At 42.1% G+C, this 19,801-nt stretch overlaps 1 protein-coding gene across 5 annotated transcripts in view; it reads right to left on the bottom strand.

Moving 5' to 3' along the window:
* The window catches only part of ARFGEF2 (ADP ribosylation factor guanine nucleotide exchange factor 2), a 114,394-nt gene that overhangs the window by 14,127 nt on the left and 80,466 nt on the right, over nt 1-19,801 (bottom strand). For all 5 annotated transcript variants that reach the window (XM_015148796.3, XM_028828499.2, XM_015148797.3 and 2 more), the window contains exons 26-34: nt 18,822-18,973; nt 13,527-13,699; nt 11,844-12,004; nt 10,252-10,382; nt 9,986-10,115; nt 7,553-7,688; nt 6,566-6,704; nt 6,403-6,457; nt 4,955-5,069 (exon numbers count right to left, since the gene is read on the bottom strand). In XM_015148796.3, coding sequence (XP_015004282.2) covers nt 4,955-5,069; nt 6,403-6,457; nt 6,566-6,704; nt 7,553-7,688; nt 9,986-10,115; nt 10,252-10,382; nt 11,844-12,004; nt 13,527-13,699; nt 18,822-18,973 — 1,192 coding nt within the window. The remainder of the gene's footprint in view (nt 1-4,954; nt 5,070-6,402; nt 6,458-6,565; nt 6,705-7,552; nt 7,689-9,985; nt 10,116-10,251; nt 10,383-11,843; nt 12,005-13,526; nt 13,700-18,821; nt 18,974-19,801) is intronic.

Below are 19,801 nucleotides of genomic sequence, written 5' to 3'. Positions count from 1 at the left end.
AGATCAAGACCATCCTGGATAACATGGTGAAACCCCGTCTTTACTAAAAATACAAAAAAATTAGCCACGCGTGGTGGCAGGTGCCTGTAGTCCCAACCACTCGAGAGGCTGAGGCAGGAGAATGGTGTGAACCCGGGAGGCAGAGCTTGCAGCGAGCCGAGATCTCGCTACTGCACTCCAGCCTGGGCGATAGAGCAAGACTCTCTCTCAAAATAAAAAAAAAAAAAAAAAAAAAGAAAAGAAAATGTGATGAGCAAAGACCTGAAGAAAGTGAGCTATGCAGGTTCTGTGTCCTCCAGCAAGTTTCTCTGCTACCCAGTGGGCTACTCCTAAAGACCACCATTGGACTATGCCCTAACCATAGGAAGTTTCAGGTTCCTGCAATAGCCAGCCTCTCTGAAGAGGCCAGAAGCCTTTTTTTTTTTTTTGAGACGGAGTCTCACGCTGTTGCCCAGGCTGGAGTGCAGTGGCGCGATCTCGGCTCACTGCAAGCTCCGCCTCCCGGGTTCCCGCCATTCTCCTGCCTCAGCCTCCTGAGTAGCTGGGACTACAGGCGCCCGCCACCGCGCCCGGCTAATTTTTTGTATTTTTAGTAGAGACGGGGTTTCACTGTGGTCTCGATCTCCTGACCTTGTGATCCGCCCGCCTCGGCCTCCCAAAGTGCTGGGATTACAGGCTTGAGCCACCGCGCCCGGCCCAGAAGCCTTTTAAATACAGATGGGATTTCCTCATGTTGCCCAGGCTGGTCTTGAACTCCTGCGCCACAACATCAAGCGGTCTGCCTGCCTCGGCCTCCCAAAGTGCTAGGTTTGCTGCTTTCTGCATTTTCTACTTCTGTATCCCTTAAGAGTAAGAGTGGTCTTTTGTTCCTTTTAGTGGTTAACAACTTTTGAATAGTTATCAATTTTTTATTTTTTTTTTTTTTTTGAGACGGAGTCTCACTCTGTCAACCCAGGCTGGAATGCAGTAGCATGATCTCGGCTTACTGCAACCTCTGCCTCCTGTGTTCAAGCGATTCTCCTGCCTCAGCCTCCTGAGTAGCTAGTAGCTGGGATTACAGATGCGTGCCACTGTGTCAGCTAGTTTTTTGTAATTTTAGTAGAGAAGGGGTTTCGCCATCTTAGCCAGGCTGGTCTCAAACTCCTGACCTCAGGTAATCTGCCTGCCTCGGCCTCCCAAACTGCTGGGATTATAGGCGTGAGCCACTGTGCCCGGCCTACAATTTTTTTTTTTTTTTTTTTTTTTTGAGACAGAGTCTCGCTGTGTCGCCCAGTGAGAGTGCAGTGGCACAATCTTGGCTCCTCCAGTTTCAAGTGATTCTCCTGCCTCAGCCTCCCAAGTAGCTGGGACTACAGGCGCCTGCCACCACACCTGGCTAATATATTTTTTTTTCTTTTGAGAAGGAGTCTCACTCTGTCGCCCAGGCTGGAGTGCAGTGGCGCAATCTCAGCTCATTGCAAGCTCCACCTGCCGGGTTCACACCATTGTCCTGCCTCAGCCTCCCGAGTAGTTGGGACTACAGGCGCCCACCACCACACCCGGCTAATTTTTTTGTATTTTTAGTAGAGACGGGGTTTCACCGTCTTAGCCAGGATGGTCTGGATCTCATGACCTCATGATCCACCCACCTCAGCCTCCCAAAGTGCTAGGATTACAGGCGTGAGCCACCGCGCCCGGCCCACATCCAGCTAACTTTTTTTGTACTTTTAGTAGAGATGGGGTTTCACTATGTTGGCCAGGCTGGTCTTGAACTCCTGACCTCATGATCTGCCTGCCTCAGCCTCCCAAAGTGTTAGGATTGCAGGTGTGAGCCACCACGCCCAGCCCCAACAATTCTTTATATTGAATTTTCCCTGTTCAAATTAGCAGTGTGATTTCTGCTTACTGAGTAGACTAACTAACATTCTCTTTGTGTTCTCAATCCCTGATGGCCCAAGGGTGGCCCATGTCAAATACATCGTAAGTGTTCACTGGTTTGACTACAGGAACAGCAGAGATTTCCTTTCCCAACTTATTGTTATAAAATCAGAATGTTGAAAACATTAAATATTTCAATGATAGAAAACAAGGAGGTTGAGTCATCTTCAAGTTTTTAAAAGTGGCTATGAAATTATTTTTTCATTTCATTAAAAAAAATTTTTTTTTTTGTCATAGAGATGGCATCTCACCATGTTGTCATAGAGATGGCATCTCACTATGTTGGCCAGGCTGGTCTTGAAATCCTGGGCTCAAGCAATCCATTGGTCTTGGTCTCCCAAAGTGCTGGGATTATAGGTGTGAGCCACTGTATCTGGCCAGTTGTGAAATTATAAAAACATGTAACAATTCTTTTTTTTGAGACAGAGTTCCGCTCTAGTTGCCCAGGCTGGAGTGCAATGGCACGACCTCGGCTCACCGCAACCTCCGTCTCCTGGTTTGAAGCAACTCTCCTGCCTCAGCCTCCCGAGTAGCTGGGATTACAGGCATGTGCCACCACGCTTGGCTAATTTTGTATTTTTAGTAGAGACGGGGTTTCTCCATGTTGGTCAGGCTGGTCTCCAACTCCCGACCTCAGGTGATCCACACGCCTTGGCATCCCAGAGTGCTGGGATTACAGGTGTGAGCCACCGCGCCCAGCCCAACATGTAACAATTCTCCATGTTGAATGTTTTATTTATTTATTTTTTAAATACAGTGGAGTTCTAGCAGATGTACATTCAACTTATGCCAAGTCAATTAAAGCATTTTGGACCAAAAATAAAAAGAAGGAAATGATAATAGTGCAAATATTTTGTCTGCCTGAGCTTACGGCTGAACTGGGAGACTGGGAGCAGTAAAGGCACTGTTCCCTGGGGAAATGGGAGGTGGCTTGAGTCCTAGGTACTTCTCAGAGTGTAGACACTCGCTGCACTGAGTGCTTCTTTTATTGAAAGAAATGTACACTTGGCCTCCACACAGAAACTACTTTAACTGGAGCTCCTGAAGAAAAAGAGGCTGGGCATGGTGGCTCATGCATGTAATCCCCACACTTTGGGAGGCCAAGGCAGGAGGATGGCTTGAGTCCAAGAATTCAAGACCAGCCTGGGCAACAAAGTGAGACTCCATCTCTAAAAAAATAAAATAATTAGCCGGGTGTGGTGGCACACGCCTATAGTCCCAGCTACTCAGGTGACCGAGGCAGGAGGATTGCTTGAGCCCAGGAGTTCAAGGCTGCAATGAGCTATGACTGCACCAGTGTACTCCAGCTTGGGAGATAGAGTATGACCCTGTCTCCAAAAAAAAAAAAAGAAAAAGAAAAAGGAAAAGATATCATTCTATCACTGGGCATTGGAGAGAAGCTGGCTGCAGCAGTTAGCGAGAGACAGCATGCCAGTGCCAACGTGGTACCTCTTTAATGAATTTCAAGGATGACTACTTTTATTCCTTCTAAAGAAAATGGTGACCGCACACTGTTTTGGTCAAATGTGCTGCTTCAGAAGTTAGCTTCAATGTTAACAGCTACAGCCTAGCATGTTGAGGACAGGGTGGGACTGCTATAAAGGCAAACAATAGGGCACACAACTTTCAAAGGACCAGAACAACCTTCACAAGTTCCCATTCCTCAGGCTGCCAAAATGTGTCTGAATCCCCACTCGACTACATGTTGTCAAGTTCTATCATCTGTCTAAGCCCCAGTTGCCTCAAATGTAAGACAGTACCTCTTCAAAGGCTAGTATGAGGATTACATAAAACAATACACATGAAACACACAGTACAGTGCCTGGTACCTACAGCTGTTAAACTAATTTTTTTAAATGATAGTAAAACACACCATAAGCAACATTAAGAGACAATTTGGCAAAAATAATTAGAAACTTATATCAGAAAAAGGGTTTCTAGTACACAAGAGCTCCTCCAAACCAATAAAAAAGGGGCCAACAATCAACAGAAAGTGAGCAACGATTATGGAGTCCATAGAGAAGAAAACAGAAGTGGTGCTTTAACGTATGAAAAACTATTCAATTTGACTCATAATTTGAAAATTCCAAGTTAAAATTAGTCCAAAGTTGTATTTCATCTAAAAAGATCATGTAAACAGCTACAAATTTAATAGATAGCAATGTGGAAATATTTAAAAATGGCAAATTCACTTATCCACTGACTCCAGTACATTTTTAGGAATTTATTACATAAATTCACAAATGACATACGTATTGGGTTATTCAATGCAGTATCGCTCCTAACAGCAAAAGATTAGAAATAATGTAAATGGGCCGGGCGCGGTGGCTCAAGCCTGTAATCCCAGCACTTTGGGAGGCCAAGACGGGCGGATCACGAGGTCAGGAGATCGAGACCATCCTGGCTAACATGGTGAAACCCCGTCTCTACTAAAAAGTACAAAAAACTAGCCGGGCGAGGTGGCGAGCGCCTGTAGTCCCAGCTACTCGGGAGGCTGAGCCAGGAGAATGGCGTAAACCCGGGAGGCGGAGCTTGCAGTGAGCAGGGATCCGGCCACCGCACTCCAGCCTGGGTGACAGAGCGAGACTCCGTCTCAAAAAAAAAAAAAAAAAAAAAAAGAAATAATGTAAATGTAGGTTAAGAGCAACTCAAGCAATAAAAGCATGTCTACAAACTGGAATAATAGACAACAGTATAAAAGAATGTGAAAGCTCCTTATGTATCGATTTTGAATGATCTCTAAAATATATTAACTGAAAAAAGAATAAGGCATACTATGCCATAATTTGTAAAAGGAGAAAATTCATATGTACTATGTATGTATGTGAATGTATATGTGTATGTACTTGCCTGCATATGGATAAAATGACTCTGGAAAGGTACAGAGAAACAGGTAACCTTGGCTGCTGCAGAGAACTGGCAGACTGACGCATAGGGCAGAAGGTGGCTTTTCATGTTTTTATCCTTTTGTGTCTTCTGAATATATGAATCACATAAACATGTTATTTATTTAAAACAAATTAAAAAGTGGCCTTACTTGCATATGGTCTGCCCTTCCAGCTGTCATCTGTTGGGTTAGAGAGCTGGCTCTGGCCTCTCTCAGAGGGATTTTTATCTATGCTGCTTAAAGACTGGCGGTCCAGATCCACATCCTAAACATAAACCAGAGGGAAACACAATGCTCACTTTTCTTCATCATAATTTGGGCAGAGACATGCCTGTTTTAATATGGCTGGTCAGCCTGTATTCAAGTGCCTTGCTGAGCTCAAAATAAAATTATACCACATGCTTAATGTAACATGCCTCACAGGCTGCAATGGAGAGATTAAGAATTTAAATTACTTCTCCTCCCAGTAAAATTTCATATTTTCCTATTTCAACCAAGAGGACATTTCTCTACATATTAGGATTTAACAATAAGAGTGACAAATTTTTTATGCGATCAAGTTCAAAGATAAATTACTAGTGCAGTAACTAGTTTTTTAAAAAGTTGACAGCAGGCCAGGCATGGTGGCTCATGCCTGTAATCCCGGAACTTTGGGAGGTCAAGGCAGGCGGATCACCTGAGGTCAGGAGTTCAAGACCAGCCTGGTCAACATGGTGAAACCCCATCTCTGCTAAAAATACAAAAATTAGCTGGGCGTGGTGGCGGGCACCTGGAATCCCAGCTACTTGGCAGGAGGCTGAGGCATGAGAATCGCTTGAACCCAGGAGGCAGAGGTTGCAGTGAGCTGAGACTGGGCGGCTGCACTCCAGCCTGGGGACAGAGAGACTGTCTCGACAAAAATAAAATAAAATAAAAAAATAAAAAACTTAACAGCAGACGACAGTTGCTGTATCCCAAATGCTTTTTAAAATCTAATGGTCTTAGAGTCATTTAGGAATAAAAGTTAATAATTCAACTCCTCTCTGTAAACCAAAGTATTTAAAAGTGAGATTTGAATTAGAACTTCTTTATGTGGACTCACACAAAAAGTAAGAACTACCACTTCTTTGGTGAAGAGGAAAGCACTATTAATTTAGGAGGGCAACAAACAAGCACAGTTACACCAAAGCACTGTTTACAATGTTGAAATCCTAGAACTAACCTGAGAGTCTGGTAAGGGAGAAGTAAAGAAATTATAATACTATGCAGCCACTGAAAAGGCTGCTCTTAAAGAATAGTTTAAAATATGGAAAAACGCTTACATGTTGTTATATGCTAAATGATCCCTCATTTCAAATGTGGCTGGCTTTCCTAGGCAGGCACAGTCACACAAAGTGGCAGCTAGAAATGTAAACTGCTTTTTACTTGGCGAGGTTACTTACTTGCTTAATGCTTTTCTGGACTTTCTAAAAAATATATTATGAACATATATTATTTTTAGATCTTATAACTTTTTTACTCACTTCCCATTAAAAAAAAGTACAAACTATACAGGCTTACTGATCTTTTACTAAGATAGAACAAAGAAAAGACAACCAAAGAAGAACCCCAAATCCTACCAAATGCTTTTCTGATGAATCTTCCTCCATTCCTACAGGTCTCCATGTCAGCAAACTTAAGAAAAAGAAACAGAAAAAAAATAATCAATGTGAAAGGCAATCACGAGCTTTAAGACATCCAATGCACACGGAGATAAACAGGAACAACTGCATGAACACTTACACATGTGGGATGGTTGTTTTGAAAATATCCAACATACAGTTGCAGGTTTCATCCCAGACTTCAGGACTGAATTTCTCTCCATTGGATATTACTAAGTTTTCTAAGCAATTTGTACCTGATCGCGCCAACTGTTCATTATCTGTAAAATAAAGCAGTATCTATCATTAAACTTCTACTGCTATTTTGATGCCAACCAGGTCTCAAATACTGTATATTGTGAGTTGGAGACAGCAACTGGTGAGTTTCTAGGCTTTTAATTAATGAAGCCATGCTACAGACAGTATTAAAATTTTCATTAAAATTTTTTTGAAGAGATAAAATTGTTTATCATAGTTTTATTGCTAAAGAAAGAAGGTCAACATTTTGCTACTTTAAGTGGCTCATGTATGAAAAATGGTAATAGAAGAGAGAAAATACTAGACCAGGTTTTCAAAAATTTAGTCACTCATACACTACATTTCCAATTTTTGCCATTTGAACAATATCAAATATTTTGTCATTTATTTTAAAATTAAGTCACTTTTTCAAAAGTGTAACTGATTTGGCCTTGCCCTAAGCCAAAATTATCTACGGAATCCAGGTCTAATGTGCCAGCTGGGTATTTTTCCTGACAAACTCTAAAATAAACACACAACTACTCAAATGAAAAATGTCTCTTGATGAAGCTGTTGATCTTGACTGAAACAGTACATTTTAAAAACATTTTACTAGAGAAAATTTCAAACATACAAAAGTAAAAAGAACAGTATAATACATGAAGGTACATCTTGTAGAATGTAAAAATAACTATATCCCATCTTTAGGAAATGCTTTATGAACTGACTTGGGGGGGACTGTTTTTATATTGTAATTAAAACACACACATTTCACCAACTAAATTACACATTGTACTCCTTGGCACTACATCCATGCTTTTAAATATTGAAAAAACTAACCTCTCATTAAGGACTATGTAAGAAAAATGATGCCTAGAGGCTTAAAGAGTACCTTGTTTTACGCACCACTGCAATTGTGCAAATACATCAGAAAGAAGAACTTCATTCAAAGCTTCATAAAACTGGGTAAAAACATCACAAATAGCATAAAGTGCGTGATTGCAGGTTGTTGTCATCCACTCAGATTTCTGGGAAAACAAAAAGATAACACTTAAAAGCTATTCTCCTTGCAGTGAGATGGGCACTCTTGTACTCCTGGGAAAACTGTTGTAGAAAGCAATTTGGTGATATGTATCAATAAGACATCTTAAAAATGTTAACACAATCATATGTACAGAGGATATACACAGGGATATTTATAAAATTATGGTAATGATGCCAAAAGTGGAAGCCAGAAGTGGAAAAAAAAAAGGATAGATTTGGTTACTTAAAAGGTAACTTTTCCAAAATGAAAAGAAAATAAAAATAATAAAGTGGGCAAATCATCTGCAACTCATGTAAGCATATGCTACATTATTTATATATTTAAAAATGCATAAATCAATAGGAGAAAGATGAATAACCTAGTAGATGAGCTAAGAGTAATTCACAAAAGAAGAATTCATAAAAGGCAACTCTTAAGAATGATCAATCCTATGAGAGAAAATATGCCACCTCACTAGCAGTTTGAAACACTCTTTCAATGTGATACATTTGGCTTATCAGATTAGCAATGACTAAAACAAATTAAAATGAGAAGACCTGGAATGAATATGGAGAAACAGGAACTCTCATGCATTGTTGACAGAAGTGTAAATGGCTACAGAGATATTTGCAGGTCAGCTTAGTGGTACATATCAAAAGGCTTAGTAATATGCAGGCCCCAAACCTGGCCACATGTCTTTAAAGAGGAAAACACCACCACAAATACAAGCGCAGCTGCAAAAAATGTTCATTTCAGTGCTGTCCAGAAAAACCGGAAGCAGCCTAAATGTTCATGAGCTGTGGAACATCCACAGCTAAGACTATTTTGTAGCCATTATTAAAACAACATTGTAGAAGAATGGCTGGGTGTGGTGGCTCACACCTGTAATCCCTGCACTTTGGAGGCTGAGGCAGGTGGATCACTTGAGGTCAGCAGTTTGAGACCAACATGGCCAACATGGTGAAATTCTGTCTCTACTTAAATTACAAAAATTAGCTAGGTATGGTGGCATGAGCCTGTAGTCCCAGCTACTTGGAAGGCTGAGGCAGGAGAATTGCTTAACTTAGGAGACGGAGGTTGCAGTGAGCTGAGATTGCACCACTGTGCTCCAGCCTGGGCAACAGAGCAAGACTCTGCCTCAAAAAAATGAAACAAAACAAAGGAACAAACAAACAAACAAACCATTCTAGAAGAAAAGTTATGGCTATGGAAAAATACTCATGTATTAAGTTTAAGAAGTAGTTTACATATGTTTGTTGGAATTCTATTTTCATAGAAGAAAAAAGGTGGATCACAAATACATGTGTGGGTGGACACACAGATGAAAGTCTTAACAGTGGCTGCCTATGAAAAACTGCAACTGTGGGTGTTTACATTTTTCTTTCTTTTTGTCTGTGTTCTGTAGTTCTATTTGTTTTATAATGAGGAAAAACATATTTAAATTTAAAAAGATTAGAAAACTCCATCTATACTATGACCTCAACCATATTTATTTATTTAAGAGATTGGGTCTCACTATGTTGCCTAAGTTGGTCTCAAACTCCTGGCCTCAAGTAATCCTCCCACCTCACCTTCCCAAAATGCTGGGATTATAGGCATGAGTCATTGTGCCTGGCCTCTGAACCATATTTAAACCATGCAGAAGACTGAGAAAAATTTGCAAAAACATTAACTCTAATTTTGGATGGTAAAAGGAATAATTTTTTTGTATTTGCCTAATATTCCATATTAAGCATATGTTGCTTTTATGTTGGGGTGAGGGAAGGAATGCTGTTCCCAAAAGAAATAAAAAAGATACTTTTCCATCTAAAAATCTTGAGCCTAGAATACCCTTTCGTTATCCCTGAACCTCTAAGGGACAAATAAAAACACCTACAGGCATCAAACATCCTTTTAAAAAAAAAGGCCTAATATTCAACATCATCTCCAAATGCAACTTCATTAAAAACCCTTAAGGGAGCAGAGACATTCCACTTTCTGACTGCTCAGAGGTTGATATGAACAAAACAACTACAATGACCAGTCAGCAGCCCTGCTGAACTGGAAGGTGCAATGCCTGAGGGCCAAGCGGCAGGCCACAGAGATGCGTTTCCTCTCATTCTTCTGAACGTGGGGAGAGTCACTCAGGACTAGCTGATACTGGTAGGAGAGTATCAGAAAGGTGTTTCCATTTTAAAAACCTTAAGTTGCTCAGTATTTAAGAACTCTGGGTAGACGATGACGCAGCCCCTAGAGGCAAATATAGGCCAGAAAGGCTTTCCTCTCCATCATACCCAGGGCAGTGCTGTAGTTTTCACCCACCTCTGACTGTTGTTCAGGGAGTTTCATATTGTCAAAAATCCGAAACACAATTCTGAACAGGTCTTGCCACCAGTGTTTTTCAAAGGTGTGGCCATAGCTCTTCATGATCTCAAACATGACTGTGAGTCCCCTGGAGGAAACAAAGTCAGGCACAGAAGAGAGAATGGTGGAGAAGAGAACAACAGAGAAAAGAGTGGGGTCAGGTAAGCAAGTGACTGAGGTTCACTTCAGTGATGTAAGGGGCCACCACACGGGAACATGGTTACCTTGTTCGTACATCTAACTTGCATCTATTAATGATGCAGGAGAGTTCGAATAAGATGGGGAACCAGCCTCGGACCCAGACTCTGTCACCAGGAGCTACATTCATGTCATCACTTGTGTATTCTTGTAGCACCTATGATGAAAATCACATCTCAGGTGTAAACTAATCATGCAAAAGGAAGGAACTGAAAGGGAACTATATACCGATTAAGGCCCCACACATTTTTCTCTCCCAAAAATCTCCATTCAGCAAGGGTACAGTGGGAGCAGACTGCACAAAGACATTATCTGTCCCAAAGGGCATATGAGCAGCTTCCCAGTACAAACCTATGGACCTCTGCGGGTTTTAGAACAAGTTGAAGGGGGCAGATCACAAGAGTCCTGGGGGTGGGAGGTATTATACTAAGAAGAGCTCTAAAGGTCAATGGTATTGACAAAATATCCAGGATAATTCATTATCTTAGGTCTTTCTGGAATGTTACTGTAATACATATTACTTAAAATAACATCCGCAGCTACTATTGACTGAGTGCTTGCTATGGGCCAAGCACTGTTAAAAGTTCTTTTCATGGATTAACAATTCTCACAAGGATTCCAAGTGGCAGGTAGAAACAATGGTCCTGGGTTATAGATGAATTAAGTGAGGCATCAAGAGCTTCAGTAAGCTGCTCAAGGTCATGCAGCTAGGACCTGGCAGTCTCTACAGTCTGCATGTATAGCCCTACTCTCTGCCCTATTTCTGGGATTTTGACTCCTCTGCTCTGTAACCACTCTTGAAGTGGTACTGAAATTTCTTTAGCAACTCTTGTTATCTAATGTTAGGCAATTTCTCTCTGTGCTTTGGTTAACTCTCCTGTACAATGGGATATAATTACGTCTCATAGGTCTGACATGGGGACTAAATGAATCAACATACAGAAAATATCTAGAGTGGTGCCCAACAAGTACTAAGTGCTCAACCAACATTGGATCCCATTATCATCACATCTTAGTGAGCTGTTGTAAGGGATGAGACATCTCACCTTAGAGGTTTACAGCTCTTTCTGTAAAGGATACTGAAGTAGAGATCTACACAGGACATCATAGTTTAGACGGACTTGTTTTCAGCCTATTTCAGTGTTTTGGGACTCTGTCATTTAAACCAAATAGGCCTCTTTAGAAAGATGAGACACATCAAAAAAAAACCCCATGATTTTCAGGAGAAAACAAAAGGTGATTTTTAAATATGATTTCTCAGGCACATTACAAAGACATAATGCCATTTCCTAAAAGGGAGGTTTGTTTTCTTTCAAATAGAAAGGTCTAGCTTCTTGAGCTTTGCCAAAATACAAAAGCTAAAATACAAGTAACTTTTGCAAAAACAATTTGTAGAATACCATAGGTTCAGTATGAATAAAATACAGAATTTCACATATACCAGATAATGAAAAGGCCTAACTCCCTGCCATGGCAGCATTTTGAAATAAACGCCTAATTTAGGGTAAACATACATTTCTAAAAGAGCAGCTGGAAAGCTCTTTGTTAGGAGCAAGAATTTCTGCTTCATGACCTTTTCCCTTCACTGCCCATCTGAGTAAGGTGGGGAAAAACGAACCCGAGGCCTCTCAGAGACGTATTTGCCACAGAAGCGGATGAGCCGAATCGCTTCCATGCTTGTGTCAGGGAAAGCAGCGTTGCAGGCGAACTCTGATAAGCACTTCACAGCATCCTGAAAGGAATCGATGGCTGCAGGAAAATGGTGCTGGAAAATAGTTGCTGGGGGAACACAAGGCACATTTATCATAAGATCAGGATTTAGAAATGGGGATGAAAACAGGCACGTGCGCACAAATACATACACACATATATCAGAGATAATTAACTGTGAAAATCTAAGGAAAGCATGTCAGTATCTTTGGAAGACAGTTTTTCTTGTTAAATTACTCAGGAATGAATACACTGGGTACAACTTGGGCTAGACAATCTTCCTGAGCTCAAGCAATGATGTAAAGGCCCAAATACCCATTCATTCAACAGTTATTAAATGCCAACTATGTGCAAAGATGAGTCGATGCCTACAAATTTCCATAGAGATGAAGTAAACATCATGTTACATGCTTGCAGGCAGAACCCAGGACTCCTGGTCAGTCCAGAGGAGGCGGACACTGCACTAACGCTGGGCTGGACTGCCCGAGTGCAAGTCCTGTTTCTACTACATCCAAACTGTGTGTCCTCAGGCAAGTTGTTATATTTATTTTTCTGTGCCTCAATTTCCTCTTTAGTAACATGGGGGAAATAATGGGATAGTCTGTTCTCACTATTCATGAGAGTTACATTCTATAAAGTTGCCATAAACACTGAATTCAAGAATACTGAACCATGGCTCTTAGGGAAAATATGGAGATAGGCAGCTAGATGCCTGCAAGTCTCTGGTCAGAACATTTTCATCAGCTGATCAAGACATAACCTTGTTGTATGTGTGTTCCTGATGAAAAGACTCCTTATTTAATAGATATCGTTGATTCATTAACACTGAACTCACAGCCAATAGCACTGTAACTCATTCTTGAAGGAAGCTCATCTAACACACATATTTTTTCCATAAGACACATCACAGTCTTTCTGCACGTAGAACACTACCCAGCATTCAGCACTATGCTTGGGGGACATTTTAAACAGTGAAATAAATCACCAACAAAAAGCACAAAAATGTAAAAAAACATGGCACTCGATAGGCCACAGAAAGCACACTTGTTTATGTCATGGCAGCTCAAACAAGAAGGCAGGGCACCACCTTCTTCCACCACAACGGGGAATGTGCGCCTTGGGTGACTCAAGTTTTTGCTGTTCTGTGCATGCACACGTTGGCAAATGACCACAAAAGCACCATGAGTACTGGTTGTGGCGTTATTAATGTATATACATTTTAGTGAGTACATACACGGAATCCACCAATAATGAGGACTGACTGTACTTCTTTTATAGTCATTAGAGTGGCCTTGGGATTGATTTGACTTTCAAATTTCATCTGGCTTGAAATAACATTCACGTTTATCTGCTGGACCCAAACTGACTGATAACAGTAAAGGCCATTTAGAGAAGGCAAGGAGAAAGTCAAAACGAGTTAAAATGAGGATTAATACTCATCAAGTGCTTATAACACTGCCTGGCACATTACTATATCACAGTAGAGCCAAGGTAGGGAAGTCCCTGTAGGCAGTAAAATAGACAGCAAGTAAGTGACACCCTTCTAGACGTGCAGGTGGGACATCAGTAGGGAGGGAACAGAGCCACTTACTGACAATGTGGCAAGTGGTCTGGAAGGCCAGCTCCACAATGTTCCCGTCATGATCAGAGGCTGCCTGGTGGAACACAGCAAAGATGTTCTTCCAGCCTGAACGGATGTTGGCTGCCTGGGAGTTCACCATCTGGGCGATGCAGCGGATCACCATGTCCCGGATGGTGGGAGACCTGAGGAAGGAATGGGATGGCCATATCATCTGTACTTTGGAGAATGGGAAGAGAAATGAACATCCCTTAGAAGCAGCACTTAAACATTTCTTATAGCACATAGCAATTCACATTTGGGCTCTGCCCCATTTCCTCTGACTTTCATTCCAAACCTAGCATGCTGCATAGAGCTACAACCACCATCCTGCAATCACGAAACAATAAACTCAAGGTTGAAAAGCTGACCCTCTGAATGGAAGAACAAAAGGAAAAACCTGGGTCTCAAATAGTCCCTATCCAGGCCATGGAACCAAAGTTGAATGCTTGCCTCTGACTTCTTTCCTGTTACGAAAACAATAAATAGCCTTGCGGTTTAAGTCACTGTTGGTCAGTTTTTCTGGCCAAAAACATTTCAAATAATATAATTCTGCCACCTAGAGATAATCATTACTAAATTCTTGTGTGTATCTTCTTAGATTTGGGGGCAGGGATATACCTATCGATAAACGCATGTATGTGGACTGGAGCATACATATATAATTTAAGGTGCAATGTTTGCCTAAATTACTATAAAGCAAAACTTGTAGAGAAAATGGCTGATTTTCTGGAACAGCCGCAATTGTCTCACAACCTGTTAAGACATACGATTATGGAGGAACCTTATTATCTCACAAACAGCAAGAAGGAAAGCTATATAAGCCTATAACTTCGATAGTACTAGTTTTAAAAATCAGTACAGTAGCCTTGGGATTGCAGGTTTGATTTTCGATTTTTTTTTTTTTTTTTTGAAACAAGGTCTTACTCTGTTGCCCAGGCTGGAATGCAGGAGAGCGACCTCGACTCTACAACCTCTGTCTCCCAGGCTCATGACTTTCAAGTTTTATCTGGCTTAGAATGACATTCATGTTTGTCTTCCAGGCTCACACTAACCGATAATAGGAAAGGCCATTTAGAGAAGGCAAGGAGAAAGTCAAAACAGTTAAAAATTAGCTGAAAGTTCACAAAGTAAACATGTCACCTGCAGATAACAAAGGACTGACTACACAACATAAGTAACTTCCATATATAATAAAAATGAATTCATGGTTGTCTCTCCATGGAGAATAAAGCAACTTTTTGACAAAACTATATTTATTATGTTTTTTGCCTGATTGTTAAAAGTAAGATAGGATGATAGTAAAAGTTTTGGAAAACGCAGAAAAAGGATGATAAAAAAAATTTGCCTGGGTGTGGTAGTTCACACCTATAATCCCAGCACTTTGGGAGGCTGAAGCAGGTGGATCACTTGAGGTCAGAAGTTCAATACCAGCCTGGCCAACCATGGTGAAACCCCGTCTCTAATAAAAATACAAAAATTAGCCGGACATAGCGGTGCACGCCTGTAATCCCAGCTACTTGGGAGGCTGAGGGAGGAAAATAGCTTCAACCTGAGAGGCAGATATTGTAGTGAGCCGAGATTACACCACTGCACTCCAGCCTGGGCAACCGGGCAAGACATCTCAAAAAAAAAAAAAAAAAATCCTTTACATGATATATGGTATTTCATATGGAGAGATACATTTAACTATCCCTATTATATTGTCTGTCCAATTCTACAACCTGTCCTTTTCTCTAAACTGTTATTAGTCATTTCCCACATTATAAACATTATGAACTTTTTTTTTTTTTTTTTGAGATGGAGTTTCTCTCATCATCCAGGCTGGAGTGCAGTGGCGTGATCTTGGCTTACTGTAACCTCCACCTCCCACGTTCAAGTGATTCTCCTGCCTCAGCCTCCTGAGTAGCTGGGATTACAGGCATGCACCACCACGCCCGGCTAATTTTTGTATTTTTAGTAGAGACGGGGTTTCACCATGTTGGCCAGGCTGATCTCGAATTCCTGACTTCAGCTGATCTACCTGCCTCGGCCTCCCAAAGTATTGGGATTACAGGCGTGAGCCACCCCACCCGGCCAAACATTGTGAACATTTTTAAGAGTGAAACGATATCCCATGTTGTGCTTGTACCAACATTTACTTTAACACTTGTTCATTTAGTTTCTGCTTTTTTCTAGAAAACTATTTTCTGTGTGGAATTACTGAGTCAAAGGGGCACAAAAATATCAGGATTCTTGACACATATCACCAAAATGCTTTTGGAAATGTTACAGTAAGTTACAGTTCCACTGATAGTATCTGAGAGTGCCTGACAACATGTGATTCTAAACTCACCCTGCCCCTTTTCAAATGGGAATAGGACAGGCAGGGAAGGCCTGGAGTTAGGAGATGAGGGCTTCCATGCAATCAGGCTTGCACACGTGGCTTGGCCATGTGAGGACTCGGTCTCCTCAGGCACTCTCAATGGTGCTCCCAAAGGCAGTAAAATATTTTTGTGTATTTGCTAAAGGGTGATGCCACACTCTGGGTTTAATTTTGGTTCTCTTAAAATGAGCAATAAAGCAGACATACAGACACCAGAAGAGAGACACATCAAGGAAACTTTTCTGGTGCCCTTTTATTCACTACCCTAACAGCCTGCTCTGGCATCCAGCTTGGGCACTTCCATTTTCTTTAAAAAAAAAAAAAAAAAAAAAAAGACCAGGTGCGGTGGCTCACGCCTATAATCCCAGCACTTTGGGAGGCCAAGGCAGGTGGATCACTTGACGTCAGGTTGAGACCAGCCTGACCAGCATGGTTTCCATTTCTACTGAAAATACAAAACTAGCTGGGCATGGTGGTGTACGCCTGTAATCCCAGCTACCTGGGAGGCTGAGGCAGGAGAATTGTTTGAAACTGAGAGGCAAAGGTTGCAGTAAGCTGAGATCGCACCATTGCACTTCAGCCTGGGCAACAAGAGCAAAACTCCATCTCAAAAAAAAAAAAAAAAAAAGATCCAGGCTGATCTGAAGTACAACTTTTAGGGGAGTGGCAGACAAGAGGAATTAGGTCCAAAAGTCATCCTTGACATCTCTTCCTTTATGCTCCATGGCCAATTCATCAGCACATGGTAAGATTCCCTTTCCAAATGTGCACAGAATCTAATCCATCACTGCCACTGCTCCCACCTTGGTCCAAACCTGGACAACTACAATGGATTCCTACCTCATCCTATTGCTCCTCATTTTCCAGGGATAAATTCAGGGTGGTCCTTTAAAATACGTCAGATCATTTCAGTTCTCTGCTTAAAATCCTCCAATGGCAGGCTGGGTGCAGTGGCTCATGCCTGTAATCCCAGCACTTTGGGAGGCTGAGGCGGGTGGATCACGAGGTCAGGAGATGGAGACCATCCTGGCTAACACAGTCAAACCCTGTCTCTACTAAAAACACAAAAAATTAGCCGGGCGTGGTGGCAGGTGCCTGTAGTCCCAGCTACTCAGGAGGCTGTGGCAGGAGAATGGTGTGAACCTGGGAGGCGGAGCTTGCAGTGAGCCGAGATCGCGCCACTACACTCCAGCCTGGGTGACAGAGCGAGACTCCATCTCCAACAAAAACAAACAAACAAACAAAACAACAACAACAACAAAAAACCTCCAATGGCTTCCATCTTTCACAGAGAGCAAGCCAAAGTGCTGACAATGGCTGACAGCTCCTATGTGAGCTAGGTACACTGCTACCACTGGGAGGGACTTCACCTTCTACTACCTGCCTTGTTCCCTCCATTCAAACCACACTGCCCTCCTTACCTATGCCAAGCACTACCTGCTACGGGCCTTTTGCTTTTGCTCTTCCTCGTACATAATTCTGATGCCAAGGCAGCATATGGCCACTCTTGGCTTATTCCTGACTTCCATCAGGCCTTTTCCTGAGGGTCCCCTTACCAAACACATGTTAGCTGGCTGCCCTGGATGAAAGAGAGCTTCCGTCCCTATCCCCTTACCTTGATATACATAATGCCCTTCAGAGCACATTACCACCACTGATATTTATTTGTTTTTCTATTGGAATTAAACAGAGATTTGTTTTAAAATTTTATTATGGAAAGTTTAAAACACAGAGAAAAGTAGAGTAATATGTAATGAACTCCTGTATGCCCATCACACCCAGGTGCAACTATTTGAGGCTGAATGAAAATAGAAATTTTGTTTCATTTTTATTTATTTAGTTTTTTGAGACAACGTTTCGCTCTTGTTGCCCAGGCTGGAGTGCAAAGGCGTGATCTTGGCTCACTGCAACCTCCACCTCCCGGGTTCAAGCGATTCTCCTGCCTCAGTCTCCCAAGTAGCTGGGATTACAGGTGCCCACCACCACACCCGGCTAATTTTTGTATTTTTAGTAGAGACGGGTTTTCACCATGTTGGCGAGGCTGGTCTCGAACTCCTGCTCAGGTGATCCACCTGCCTTGGCCTCCCAAAGCGCTGGGATTACAGGTGTGAGCCACCGCGCCCCGCCGAAAACAGGGATTTTAAAATATCTTTTTTTTTTTTTTTTTTGAGACAGAGTCTCACTGTGTAGCCCAGGCTGGAGTGTAGTGGCTGGATCTCAGCTCACTGCAAGCTCCGCCTCCCGGGTTTACACCATTCTCCTGCCTCAGCCTCCCGAGTAGCTGGGACTACAGGTGCCCACCACTTCGCCCGGCTAGTTTTTTCTATTTTTTAGTAGAGACGGGGTTTCACCGTGTTAGCCAGGATGATCTCGATCTCCTGACCTCGTGATCCGCCCGTCTCGGCCTCCCAAAGTGCTGGGATTACAGGCTTGAGCCACCGCGCCCGGCCTAAAATGTCTTCTTTATAGTACCTAGCAGATGGCAGGCCTCAATAAGTACAGGCCAAGTGAATAAATGAACAGTAGGCTGCTTCATAGGGTCTGGTGTCCTGACATCTTTTATGACCTCCCTGGGGGAGAAGTGCTGGGTCACACAATTCTTATCCTGGTTTGAGGATGTTTCTGCAATGGCTCTTTCTTTAACCTCCCTGAGCACCAGCCCCAACAGGGGTTCATGACATATTTTCTACAAGTTGCAGGGTGACATCTGTCCTCCTAGGAAAGGTTACACATAGATTTTAGTGATTTATTTACGGAAAATCTACGTGAATCACAGTCTATTTATTCTATTTGTTTCCACTGACAAGGGAGGAAAAAAATTAACCATGTGGTTAGTGTTAGGAGGGCTTCAGGGAGCCCCCGCGGGGAATTTGACCACGGGTCTTCCAGAGTAAAACACATACCTGTTTTTCTTCATAATATGCTCAAAGGGCCTCAGAAAATCTTTCTGGAAACGGAAGTTGGCTAATTCACCCTTCTCAAGAAACTTCATGGAGAGCTGCCTTAATGAGTCAACAGCAAAGATAGCCACATCTTCATTAGGGTTGCAGCCAACCTGAGCAAGAACAGGAACTGATATGAAACAGGTATAGTGTAATAACAACTGATGTGGGTCTCTCAACAGCAAAGACAGACAGCCTGCCTTCAAAACAAACATTCAGGGAAAACACACCTAAGGAGAAAAGAAAATGCTATTTCTTGGCTATGATCTCTCCAATTTTATTTAAGTGTAATGACAAAATCAGTATTGCATAGTTAATTAAATACACATTTAAAATGCGCTATTTTCTTCTTTTTTTTTAAATTTCATTTTATTATTATTATTTTCTAAGATGGAGTCTGGCTCTGTCACCCAGGCTGGAGTGCAGTGGTATGATCTCAGTTCACTGCAACCTCCGCCTCCCCACTTCAAGCAATTCTCCTGCCTCGATCTCATGAGTAGCTGGGATTACAGGTGCCCGCCACCAAGCCCAGCTAATTTTTGTATTTTTAGTAGAGACGGGGTTTCACCATGTTGGTCAGGCTGGTCTCTAACTCCTGACTTCAGGTGATCTGTCTGCCTCAGCCTCCCAAAGTTCTGGGATTACAGGCATGAGCCACCGTGCCCAGCCAATGTTTTATTTTTAACAAATATAATGCAGCAATATCATTTGTAATAATGAAAAATTGTGGCCGGGTGTGGTGGCTCACACTTTTAATCCCAGCATTTTGGGAGGCCAAGTCGGGAGGATCACCTGAGGCCAGGAGTTCAAGACCAACACGGCGACACCCTGTCTCTACTAAAAATACAAAAATTAGCTTTGTAAGGTTACGCATGCCTGTAGTCTCAGCTACTGGGGAGGCTGAGGCAGGAGAATTGCCTGAACCTGGGAGGTGGAGGTTG

The sequence above is a fragment of the Macaca mulatta genome, chromosome 10, assembly GCF_049350105.2.
Source record: "Macaca mulatta isolate MMU2019108-1 chromosome 10, T2T-MMU8v2.0, whole genome shotgun sequence".
Taxonomy (NCBI): domain Eukaryota; kingdom Metazoa; phylum Chordata; class Mammalia; order Primates; family Cercopithecidae; genus Macaca; species Macaca mulatta.
Note: the sequence above shows the minus strand (reverse complement) of the source record. Positions and strands in the feature narration are given on the sequence as shown.